This window comes from Heliconius melpomene, chromosome 16 (genome assembly GCF_056956725.1).
Source record: "Heliconius melpomene rosina isolate 202511_hmr_F chromosome 16, ASM5695672v1, whole genome shotgun sequence".
NCBI classification, from domain to species: Eukaryota; Metazoa; Arthropoda; class Insecta; order Lepidoptera; family Nymphalidae; genus Heliconius; species Heliconius melpomene.
The window spans coordinates 5,477,710-5,490,506 of record NC_140404.1 but is presented as its reverse complement, the minus strand read 5'-3'; the positions used below and the strand labels follow the sequence as shown (position 1 = coordinate 5,490,506).

The 12,797-nt window shown below is 32.5% G+C and overlaps 1 protein-coding gene across 3 annotated transcripts in view; it reads left to right on the top strand.

Moving 5' to 3' along the window:
- The window catches only part of LOC146530790 (G-protein coupled receptor moody-like), a 41,593-nt gene extending 29,810 nt beyond the window's left edge, over positions 1 to 11,783 (top strand). The window contains exons 4-9 of one of the 3 annotated variants that reach the window (XM_085199147.1): positions 654 to 824; positions 4,320 to 4,447; positions 6,226 to 6,379; positions 7,829 to 8,055; positions 9,130 to 9,273; positions 10,564 to 11,783. In XM_085199147.1, coding sequence (XP_085055273.1) covers positions 654 to 824; positions 4,320 to 4,447; positions 6,226 to 6,379; positions 7,829 to 8,055; positions 9,130 to 9,273; positions 10,564 to 10,670 — 931 coding nt within the window. In that variant the 3' untranslated portion in view covers positions 10,671 to 11,783. Of the gene's footprint in view, positions 1 to 653; positions 825 to 4,319; positions 4,448 to 6,225; positions 6,380 to 7,828; positions 8,056 to 9,129; positions 9,359 to 10,563 lie in introns of all 3 variants that reach the window. The other 2 variants (XM_085199146.1, XM_085199148.1) reach the window with 2 other exon arrangements.
- Positions 11,784 to 12,797: the final 1,014 nt, after the last annotated feature.

The following is a 12,797-nucleotide window of genomic DNA, read 5'->3' as shown; positions in this document are numbered from 1 at the left end:
TAGTCAGCATAGTATACATCTTCATCATGTATTTCGCTTCCTACCTTTTTGTACTTTTATGGGAAAAAGGTAAATTGATATTTAAACTATCTAAAGAAAATTTTATTTCATATATCTATATTAAAATATGTTTTAATAAAAACGAAATTATGTATTGTATTTACCTCGCTTAAAACTCGCTTTCATAATATATATTAAAAGTTGAAAATAAATTATTTGACTAAAATTTTAAAACAAAATATTTCGTTGTTATTAGTCGTTTAGTCCCTAGTTTGTTGAAAATGTGTTAAATTTTCCTCTCTAAATATATACTTTCCCCACACTTCAATTATTAAGAAGAAGCGTGTGGTCCCCAGAAACTACGTTATTTTTACGACATACATAAAATGTATCAAATTGAGCTTTTTTCTTCATAAATATGTAAAAAGATATATTTTTATGCATATATTAAAGAACGCTTTATGCTTTTCAACGATTTTGTTAAATCTGATGCTACAATGTTTTGACGAGGAAAGCGTCTCGAAAATAATTCATTCCTTTTTTCATCTAAATCAAAATGCTAGCAGAATTAACACTCCAACAAAAAAATCTCAACAATTCATTAACATAGCCAATACTTTTACAGCAACTATAATAAATTATTTTACTTTCAGTTTGTGCATTGCTGATTTCTTATTCTGTGCTGTGGTACTTCCATTCGCCATATCTGGCTTCTGGACGAGGACCTGGTCTCATGGGGGTGCGCTGTGCAAGCTGGTACCGTTTCTTCGATACGGCAACGTTGGCGTCTCCCTACTGAGTATAGCGCTCATTACTTTAAACAGGTGAGTCCCTTGTGATACGAACATTTTACAATGGTTGATGCTCGAGTGCAATAGGTTTTATTTATAGCTTTGTGTGATGAGAATATGAAAACATAATAAAATTGTATACAAGCTTCTTAAGACCGTTGTGCCTTATCACGAGGGTTGTGAGTTCTAATCCCAATCGGGGGAATGAATTATTATTTATTAATATTTTCAGAAACGTAGCGTTGAATTGCGCCACTTAACACGCAATGCCCCAAAAACTCGGCGGAGAGTTGGGAACGGAGTATCGTAACACTAGATTTCCTCTGCTTTCTCTGCTATATACGGGTTATAGCGAGAAGCTGAAAATAAAATACAACCTAGAACATATGTAACAAAGCACTAACTAGGGCTTAATCGTTTTTATCCATATCCATCTAAAATTAATTAAAACACAGTCCTTTTTTAGATTAGACACAGGCAATCTAACAACACGTCATGTAATTCTCCACCGTCCATCCTTTTCAAATAGGACATTATATAAATTTTCTTTTCTTTTATATATTTTCTATAATATGATAGGTTCTGTAAAATTATATCAAATAAAAGAACAGAATAAATTTTTCTTCAAAAAAAAATCTATTTAGATCACAGATTTCGTCTTTCGTATCAATAGCACATGTAATAGGTACTTGAAACGTCTACTGTAAAATTATTACAAACACCTATTGAATTTTGATTAATTGGAGAAGATATCTTCAATCTTATAGCATGGATACAGTTATATACTTATATCTTCTTCCTCCTGGCATTAATCCCGGCTATTGGCAGGATCTGCTTTCCTACTTAACCTACTCCACTTTGCACGGTCTTTTGCGTCGTCGGTGGTTAGACCATTGGCTCTCATGTCCTGCATCACAATCATCATCATCATCCTATCAATTAGGAACCTTCAGTAACAGAACTCTAATAAGAAGATTAACCAGCCATACATATGAATACTAACTTGTAATAAAAGTGCTAAGCGTGAAGTCTCCTTGTCACGCTCATAGGTAATAGATGTATGAGTGTAGGTCAAGGGATAACGGTTCTAATTATGTGTGTATGTCACGCTCGGAAGAACTCGCCAAGATAAAACAAACATTACAATATCCAGATTGCTGAGCCTACTTTTTATGTTTCTCTTTTTTTCACGCTGTATCCCGCATATTGCGACTTAGGCAGAGAGAATAGGCAGAGGGAACACTTTGTTCTCCACTTTCCGCTGTGTTTTCGGGGCATTGTGTGTTGAATGGCGGAACTCAAAGCCGGGCTTTGGCCTTGGCACCAGTCTTGAAGCGAAAAAATGAAAATATTAATAAATAATAATTCATTTTCCGTATGGGAATCGAACCCACAACCGTTACGTTACAGTCACACGCTTATGCCCCTGCGCCACGATGGCCTCAACACCATTATATATTTTTATGTTTTTTGACTTATTCGATTCATGTGAGAATTATATGAAAAAGAGCTGTTTTTTCAGTAAACAATACAAAAATAAGAATGCCTATTTGAATACTGAAGGAAAACATTTATTTTATTCGGAACGGACTTAAATTTTTGCATATGTATATTTTTCTTTCGAGTATTTTGAATAATCTCCTTTTGTATGTGACCACGCATATACTATATAAAAGCTGCTTTCTCCGTTTATTTAAAGTCATAAATTTTCAAACGTATCAAATAATGTAGGTGCCTTAAATCACCTACTAGAAGCAGTTGTTAAGAATCTAACTAGTGAGGAGAAAAATTATCCACTCAACACGTAATGCCTCCTGAATTTGGCGGAAGGTGAGGAACGGAGTGCCTCAACACTAGATTCCCTCTGTCTACTCTGTTGTGTGCGGGATACAGCGTGAAGCTGATTTTTTAATGCTTCAAAACGATAATTTTATCTCTACCTAAACTCTCCTAAATTTCGCACTCATTCTAAAGGCATTAAAAATATGCATTTTCTTAAGTTATCGAACCCACAATCCGCGCGGGTCAAATACTTAATAAGCAATTCAAGAGGTTACTGAGCCTCGATTATAAATATTTTACATAATATGGTTTTACGACTATTATTCCTATATTAAATTTTGTATAATATGTAGAAAAGTAATAACCCTTTGATATTTAGTCACAAACGATTGAAATAAGACGTAAAATAATTCAACCGACGACGCAGGTGTAAAGAACGTTATTGTAAATGAAATCAGGTATAAAATAAATTTGACTTTAGAGGAATTCCAGTCAACCCTCTATATAATAAGAACCTTGTAAGATTCTGATTCCATATAAATAGTAGCGTCTTTACAACGCTACTAAGTACTTATGAGTTTTAGTTAAATTGATATAGAATTGAAAATTTAATTAAATCAGCTTCACATAGTGCCCCCCATACAGTAGGGTAGACAGAGAGAATCTAGTGCTAAGATACTCCTTTCTCCACTTTCCACTGAATTTTTCGAGGAATTACACGCTGAGTGGCTAAACTCAACCGCGTTCTTGCCTTGGTGCCAGAGCGAAGTAATGAAAGTATGAATAAATAATATCTATATATATAAAATCGAAAGGTCACTCACTCATCACGAAATCTCAGAAACTACGAGTGCTAGGAATCTGAAATTTTGCATAGGAGTTACTTATAGGACGTAGGTGCTCGCTAAGACGGGAATTTGTAATATTCGACTTCTAAAGGGTTGTTTTTGGGGTTAAAAGTTTGTATGAAACTTCGTTACTAATGACATTTTTCTTTGTCATTCGTTACTAAATGCTAGGAGTCTCAAATTTTGCATAGACGTCACTAGGACGTAGCCATGGAGACAGAAATTAATAATAACATAGTTCACGCGGGTGAAACCGCGAGGAGGCCGCTAGTATCTATATATATAAAAGGACTTGTGTATGTATAAGAATTTAAGCCGGGAAGAAACCTCTAATTAATTAAAAGATATGGTTACATTCCGGAACAGTGAATTTTCTGTGCGGTTCTTAAAAATTGTATGTTGCAAATCTTTGCAGTTAGAATGTTAAAGAGCTTTTTTAAAGTCTAAAATAAAATAAGAATAGTAAGTAATTTCTTGAAGTAGGATTTATTTAATAAAATATTTTATCATATTTTAAAAATGAGGCAGGATCATTTTAATACACTTTTCTTAATTAACTTAAAAGACTTTGAAATAAAACAATAATCTATGGAAGAATTTCTATTTATTATTTCTGTTGCTAAAATAAATAATTATTTTCATAGCTTTTCGTTTTACACCGTATTTTATACTGTAGTAATATGCAAACAATCTTAGTGTCAAGACACTCCGTTTTTCTCCTGAATTTGAGATATTGTTTGTTGAGTAGCAGATAGCCTAGATTTATTTAAAAAGTGGCGAAATGGAAATATTTGAAATATAATCTTTGTCCTGTGCCACAAATAGCCTCAAAACACAAAATATTTTAAACAAAAGCAACTATTAGTTAAGATATTAATTAATTAAATAATTGTTATAGATATATAATGATAGCACACCACAGCTGGTACTCCAGAGTGTACCGCAAACACAACATAGCTCTGATGATCGTCTTCTCGTGGATGTTCTCGTACGGGATGCAGATACCGACGCTGGTTGGAGTCTGGGGTAAGAGATTGTTGATAATATTTCTTAATTATAAATTGTAGTTATAATTGAAAGTAATATTCCATCCATCCATCCATCCATCTGCTTTTCAACGTCCACTGCTGGACATAGGCCTCCCCTAATTCCCGCCACTCCGTCCGGTCCTGCGCCCTTTGTATCCAGCAGGTACCCGCTGTCTTCTTAAGGATAAAAAAAATTAAAAAGGATAGGAAGTAATATTAAATGGTTATAATTAATAATTAATTCCCGCGACCGGGAATCGAACCCACAACCGGTCCCATATAATGAGATCTAATATAATTTAAATTATTATGAGTTTGTAGATATTTTGTATCATTATCATGGTGAAACTATAAGTTAATAGAATTTAACTATAAAATCCTTCAAAAGCATTTAGTTTTATCAAACATTAAATGGTGACATAAAGGTACCTTAGAGATGTCTGAGCCCTTTGTAAGTTGGGATCACTATTATAGCCTGGCATTCAAATATAATGAGAACAACAGATTTAAGTAGCAAACATAACATTAATGAGAAGAATTAATAATACTTAAAAGGAAATATTTTGAAAATTAATATGAAAATTTTCCAGTTGAGTCCAATTAAGGCCAGTAGTGTCGCAGGGGCCCTAGCTTGGTAAATACGACTGGTTGTGGATACACACACAAATACAAATGGAAATACTCGTATAAGCTTTTTATTTCTTTGCTCTGTTGTCGAGACGCTAAGTTGATTTAACAATCAATGCCTTCTAAATCCTGCGGAACGTGGCGAGCAGAGTGTCTTATCACTAGGTTGTGCCTACCCTACTGCGTGCAGAATACAGAGTGAAGCAGAAAAAAAAACAAAATTTTCATAGTTTAAATAAGAAATATAAAAGCTTGACATTTTTAAACTTCTATTTCAATTTAAAACAATCAAAATTTAGTCACAGTTGAATATTAAAGTCATTCATATATTAACAATATTCTTATTAACTTCTATTTGCATAGCTATATCTATATAAACAAAACTTTAAAGACAGACAGACAACACAGACGGAGGCCTATTAAGCGAAGCAATCGAGCTAGTAATCTCACCAAATTACCTTTGTATTCCTTTGAGACGTATAAATTTACATTTCATCAGATATAACTATCTATCTTTTAAGATGGTTAATCTGAATATGTTATTTAGTTTAAATTAACTTTTAATTTATTTGGTTTGTGTTTAAAATAAATAAATAAATAAAATAAATTGTTAATAAATCTTCATAGTTTTGTAGTAAATATTTAATGAAACCTTTATCAAAATGAGCCTTTGTAAGATACTTAAACAATTTATGAGCGTTTTATATCTTACATTTAAATTAGTAGCAAGAGAGTGTATTTATTTAAGAAAATTAAAAAAAATGTTTTTGTGGTTGTGGGTTCGATCCCCACTCGAGAAAAATATTTATTTAAAATTATATCTTCATTTCTTCGGCCTGGTGTCGAGGAAAAGCGCGGCGTTAAGTTCCGTCAACCAAGCCAATGCCTCGAAAATTCGGTGGAAAGTGGGAAGCAGAATATCTTAACACTAGACACCCTCTTTCCACCCTGATACATGCAGGATACAGAACGAAGTTAAAGCCGAAAAAAAAAACACATCAACTTCCCGCTGTATCCCGCACAGAGCGGGGTAGGCAGAGGGAACCTAGTGTTAAGACACTCTGTACCTCAAAAAAAAACCTTTTCTCACAAAAAACTTATTTAATATAAATAAATCAGTTTCACATATGAAATAATATTTTATTACAGGTAAATTCGACTACGACCCGGAGCTGGGCACGTGTTCGATAGTGCCGGATGATTACGGACGCTCAGCAAAAACTGCTCTCTTCGTCATAGCCTTTATAGTGCCAGCTTTGCTCATCTTCATATGCTATGCCAGGATATTCTGGGTGGTTCACAGGTAATTTAGTCTACATATTTAATTTTAAGGCATAAAATGTAAAGGGTTACGGATTCGATTCCTTCTTGAGTGAATGAAATATTTAAAATGTTCATTTTTTCGCTCTGACAACGAGGTAAAGTGCGGCGTTGGGTTCCGCCATTCAATAATAAAATATACTTTGGATACGAAAAGAGATAAATGACAATATTATCCTTATTTATTACTAAATATTGTTAAAATATTTGTAACCATTTTGTAAAATATGAACAAATATTTTATACTTTAAAATGAAAAGCTAAACTTGTTCATAATTTACGTTCCCTCGCTCCTTTAGTTGATGTAAAACATTAAACTATTTCAATTTCCGTAATAATTAAGCGGAAATTAAGTAGTGTTTGTGCACTGGACAATATAATTAGTGACTAAATTGAATTTCGAAACGCGTCTAAAGAAACCAGGTACTCTAATATATCTATCTATGGCTGTTTAATGTTCTGAAACGCTTTCCTTATCTTTATGGTGCAAGAACAAATGGGGAGCTGACGTTTTTATACTATATAGAGTTTTACGGTATCATAAAATTGTATACCTTGCGTACCCTATCTATGGGGTCGGACTACGAACTTTGTGGACAAATAAAAAAGGCATTTGTCAAAATTGAATCTTTTAATGCAATTTTTACAGCAAACATTCGCTCTTGAAAGTCTTGTTATGTTTTCATCTCATCTAGTACTTGACGTTATACTGCTAATAGATTGTATATATTTAATTTCATTTTAAGTTTAACTATGTTATAAATAAACAGTGGCTGTAATCTTATCTTAAGATAAGATCTCTTAAGACTTTCGGTTCCTTTCTTTCCCCCGAACTCTGTAAGCGTCATTTGTTAAATGGCGAAACTCAACGCCGCCCTTTACTTCGACAACAGATCGAAGAAATATTATAAAATATTGAATATTTCATTGCCTCAAACGGGAATCGAACTTCTAACCCGTCACGTTAACACACACGACTAGCATCCAAAGATGTTTCGTGAAAAATTATAAGATAAAATCTTGTTATCTCAAATGTTTATTTTATCACATTCTGCTATACCTATGATGAGTAGTCGATAACAAGGGGATTGTTATAAGCTTCTTATCCTGAACAAATAGTGGTATTGATAGGCTTAAGTTTTCACGTCGGTGCTTTCTATTCGCAAAAACAGAAAATATACCAAATTAACATAGAATATTGGAAAAGGAAAATATGGAATGAAATATTTAATATTTTCATTTTCTCGCTCTATTAACGATTATCCCATTAAACGTGCAATGCCCCCAGAATTCAGCGGAAAATGGAGTGTCTTATCACTAGATTCCCTCTGCCTACCCTGCTGTGTGTGAGATACAGATAAAAAATCATTTCATCATCTATAATTACGTGACATAAAGCTAAAAAATCAAATTCCAATATATTTTATTCCAGTTCAGAGCAAAGGATGCGTGAACACCAACGTTCGCAAACCACAAACCCCGGAACACTGAACAACGGTAGCGACAAGAGGTCCACCATAAAGGACACTAGAGAGACGAAGGCGCGCCGCAACGAGTGGAGGATAACGAAGATGGTCCTCGCCATCTTCCTGTCCTTCCTCGTTTGCTATCTACCCATAACTATTGCTAAGGTTGCTGATAGTCACGTACATTACCCTGGTAAGGAAATGTTTGGATATTTATTTTTTTAGTTTTAGGCTTCACCCGTATATAGCTAGAGAGAAGAGAATTAGAGAATTTGTTAGGAGTTGAAATATAAGATCATAATTTTATGTAAGTTTTAATTTTTTTTTACTGAATGCAAATCAAATTTTAATTCAAGTTTGGAACGGAGTGTCTTAACACTACATTTTTTCTGCCTACCCTGCTGTGTGCGGGATACAGCGTGAAGTTGATTAAATATTTTTTTAAAATCAAATTTTCAACAGTAACAACAACAAACAACAACTACTAATCATAATTTTAAATAATTTTTGTGAAATGTAATGTACGTACAAAAACTTAACTTTCACGCAAGTTTATAATTCTTTTACAATGTAGAAAATTACAATTACAAAAAGTGAAGAAAATTACATACATACAATTTAAAACGACTGCAGCAAGTAAAACTGTATATATCGATTAACCTACTTAACTATTGGTCTATAGCAAACCAATGGATGTACACTATCTGAATAAATATGAGAATTAACAAGTGGAACTACCGACTTTTAACGGATTTATTCATATTTTATTAACTTAGCTCGTGATCAGTACTGGGTTAATTAAATTCATTTGTATTTTATGTACATAATTGTAGACAAAACACGCTCAATATTTATGAAATTCTCAAATTTTTTTTACTTATTCGCATAATTTTCTTTTATAAAATGAAACAAGGCCGCCGTGAAGGCTGTTAGTATTTCCTCTCAGAGGAATTTTATTTTATATATAGGAATTTTATTTTCATTTTGTCGCTCTGGTAACAAGACCGTCACCAATATGCTAGATACAGTGTGAAAAATCATCAAAACAAAGAAATTAAGCAAATATCCGAAATCCAGATATGCATAGACTTTTGATTGAACTATTTAATTTGTTTCTTTAACTAAACCCTGAAAACCATGAAGATTAAGGCAGGTAGATTAAATATAACACTAAAAGAATAAGATACTGTAAAGATCCTAAACGAAAATATAATTTTACAAAAACCACTACTCTTTGATATCTAAATCCTCAACTAATAACTTCCAGTATTCCACATCGCCGGCTACCTCCTGCTGTACGCGAGCGCTTGCGTGAACCCGATCATCTACGTAATAATGAACGCGCAGTACCGGGCGGCGTACGCGGCCGCCCTGTGCTGCCCTCTGTCCAGGCTGTCCGGCCTCACCAGCGGTGCGTATCCCTCATCGCCAGCATGCCACCATATCAAGAAACCGGAGCGCACGTCCGCGCTAGCCTCATATTTAAGAACGTGAAGGTATCATCGCATGACGACCATTGCATGTCGCTTTATGTTCGCCTGTTGATTGTGTATTGCGAGTAGTGTATAGTACTAAGTAGATATTTGAAATTATTAAAAAAAACAGCTTCACGCTGTATCCCGCACACAGCAGGTTAGGCAGAGGGAACCTAGTGTTAAGACACTTCGTTCCCCACTTTCTGCCGAATTCTGGAGGTATTGCGTGTTAAGTAAATGAATTAATTGAAATTATAGCTTAGAAATAATTCTAAATATAAAAATATTTACTATCTTACAAAGGTAAAACAGTATAAAACAATTTTGTTGATAACTACCAACTTACTAGTATATTACCGGAGCTCACGTCCGCGGTCGTATGATGACAGAAAGGGAGGAGTGTGTATGTTTGTTTGTATTAATATTTTTGGTAATTTATAGAGTATTTATAGATTATAAGGATAGAAGGAGGATGGAAATAAAACAATATAGGTTAAAATAACCTTTGTCGCATAATAAAAATGAAAGTATACTTAATTATTTGGTCGTTGTCATGGCAATATCACATTTCCTTATCAAATATTAAATTTGCTTTGTTCGTCAAAATAGCAAAATATCTTCATATATTCGAGTTAGGTGCACTTGAGTTTGTAGTGAGAGGATATCAATATAATATCATTCTTCGAAATCAAAATTGAAAATCTTTTTTATATAGGTACACGTTATACTTAAACACTATGTATCACACATATAACAAGGTAGGCAGGGGGAATGTAGTGTTGAGACACTCATTTCCTCACTTTCCGCTGAACTTTCGAGACATTGCGAGTTTATAACTTAAGGCCGCACTGTGCCTTGTTATTGGAATGAAGAAATGAAAATATTAAATTATTAATTTCCCTAAGTGTGAATCCACTAATCCACAATATATATTAACATAATAAAAGTTGCTTACTCGTGTGTATCGCTTTTTCACTGCTGTACGGATATCTTTAATTGCACGTAGTTTTCTTTCTTATTCGTTTTATTTATTCATTTTTCCTTCTGCCATTTTGTCCATTTTTTTTTTAAGTTTATATCATTTGACTACATGCCAGTAATAAAAAAAATAAATTTAAATGTCACGAACTAACAGAAAGTAATACCAATTAAGTATTCCTACATATTATTATCGTTTTATACAAAAAAAATTTAAAGCATCAATAACTAGTTCTGATTTCTTTTAGAGAAATGGAACGAGCGTCACGGATACAGCTTCAGCAACACACGAACGGTTCTAAGCCAAGTGTCGCTGGGGGAGTCCAGGGCAGACCCTCGGGCCACAGGGAGGTAGATCCACGGAAGTACATCACGGGGAAGCCCGATCCGGGGAAGTCCCCAAGCTATGGACCTAGGAATGACACGCTTACCACCTTTGGATCGAAAATGAAAGTCACAAGATTCGAAATTGATTATGCTTAACCATCGCTTATTGGCTTGACGTAACTTCTACACCTGGACTTATTAACATATAAAAAAAAATAGCATATTAAAAAATCACTATATCCGTCCAGCTAATTAGCGATGTTTAAGTTTATTGTACATAGATAAGTGCCTATTTATATTTACCTAATTGATATTATAAACGTATAATTTTATGTTTTTAAAAGGACTATATTTGAAGGGTGCTCGATTGTCTTTACTATGATTAACATTGTTTTTAATACGACAATATAGGTTAAAATTTAAGAGCCTTTTTTGTATCTTTAACAATGGAAATTAAAAAATACATTCCAAAATGTTATAATACCTCAATTAATTCACATTCCAATTCATTACACTTGTATAATTTGATCGATTTTTTATGTATTTTAAGTGCGGACCAAAGATTATAAAAATCTATTATTTTTAAGACTTAATAGGAATAATTGGTGAATAAAAATGAAAATATTTTAATTATTTAGCTTGTGAATATATCCCTATATATTACTTTATTAAACACATCTTAACTTCAATGCGTTGCAAATAACTTTCTTATTAATTAAAAATAAAATTCACAGAAAAAAAATGCTAAAAGTTAATGTTAAAAGATATTGTTAATACATTATCAACACCATTAAATTTTTTTTCGAATATTCTAAAGAATGACCCGAGACGATTGTTTTTGTTTTCATGCGTTACTTTGAAGTACATAGAAGCCGATATTGTAATTAAAAAAAAATAGAGACATGACAAAATAATATTATTTTATTATTATGCTTATTCTTAATAAACTGACAGTATTTTTATAATTAATTATATTTTAATAATTATATTGACATAATATATTTACGTAATACAATGCCATATTACATTTAAGAATTCGAATTTGATGTAATGAATAGTTTTAATTAGTTAATGTTATTTATTTTGTTTTTAGTATTCACTGTGACATTATGAAGGTTGTTAAATAAAAAAATAAATTTAATGTGGTTTTTTTTTAATAATATCCATACAGAAAAGTCACATGGTCTATGTTTTCTTTTCCATACTACAACGAAATGGTAAAAAAGTGTAATTGTACATTTAATATTATGAGAATATTTTGAGTTATAAAAATATTTAATATTTTGAGATATAAAAATCTATCATTTAATATTTTGAGATATAAAAATAGTAATCGAACAGGAATTCGCGATTTTTTAATTTTTTGTTTGCCTGTTTATCGTACTTCTCAACAAAACGAAAAGGGAGTATCTTCAATATGTTCCATGTCTTACTGTGCACGAGGAAATGTATGTTATATTTTTTACTACAAAAAGCAGTTGATATCATTGCTAAATTATGGCTTTGACCCTAAAAATATATTAAAATGGGTCCCGACCCGAGTCCCAATAACTATTTAAAAAGTATAAATATATCATCATATACTTAAGTTATTTGAAGCAATAAGGACTAGGTATATTTATCCTTGTGACAATTTCTGCAAACTAATACAATAGAAAGTAGAACACTACTGCTATGGACGCGCATCGTTTTCTAATCTAAATATTATAGAGATTGGAAAACTTAATGAGAACGCTTCCCGAGGGACTGAAGGTGAAAGATTGATCAATACTATTTATTATATGCCAGATTTATAATATAGAAAGTACTTATAATATAAATATGAGATAAATTTATTAGTTGATAAGTAATTTGCTGCTGGGCATTGCAGCTTTTATATCAATAAATGATTAAACAAAAAGTACCTAAAGAATAAAAAAAAATAAAAACACATAAAAATAATTATTTAGTATAAAGTCGAGAAGTTTTAGAATTTTGTCAACTAATTCTCAATATGTTATGCTGCCTGCCTAGATTTCGTTTAGTATGCTAATTCGGATCGAATCGACTTCGCTATCATTGCCATCAGTAACCTGGATGATCATCGAAGTCGCCACTTTGAAAACGCTGTTAAAACGAAATTGCTGCAAATCACACTGAAATTCAACCGTGATCC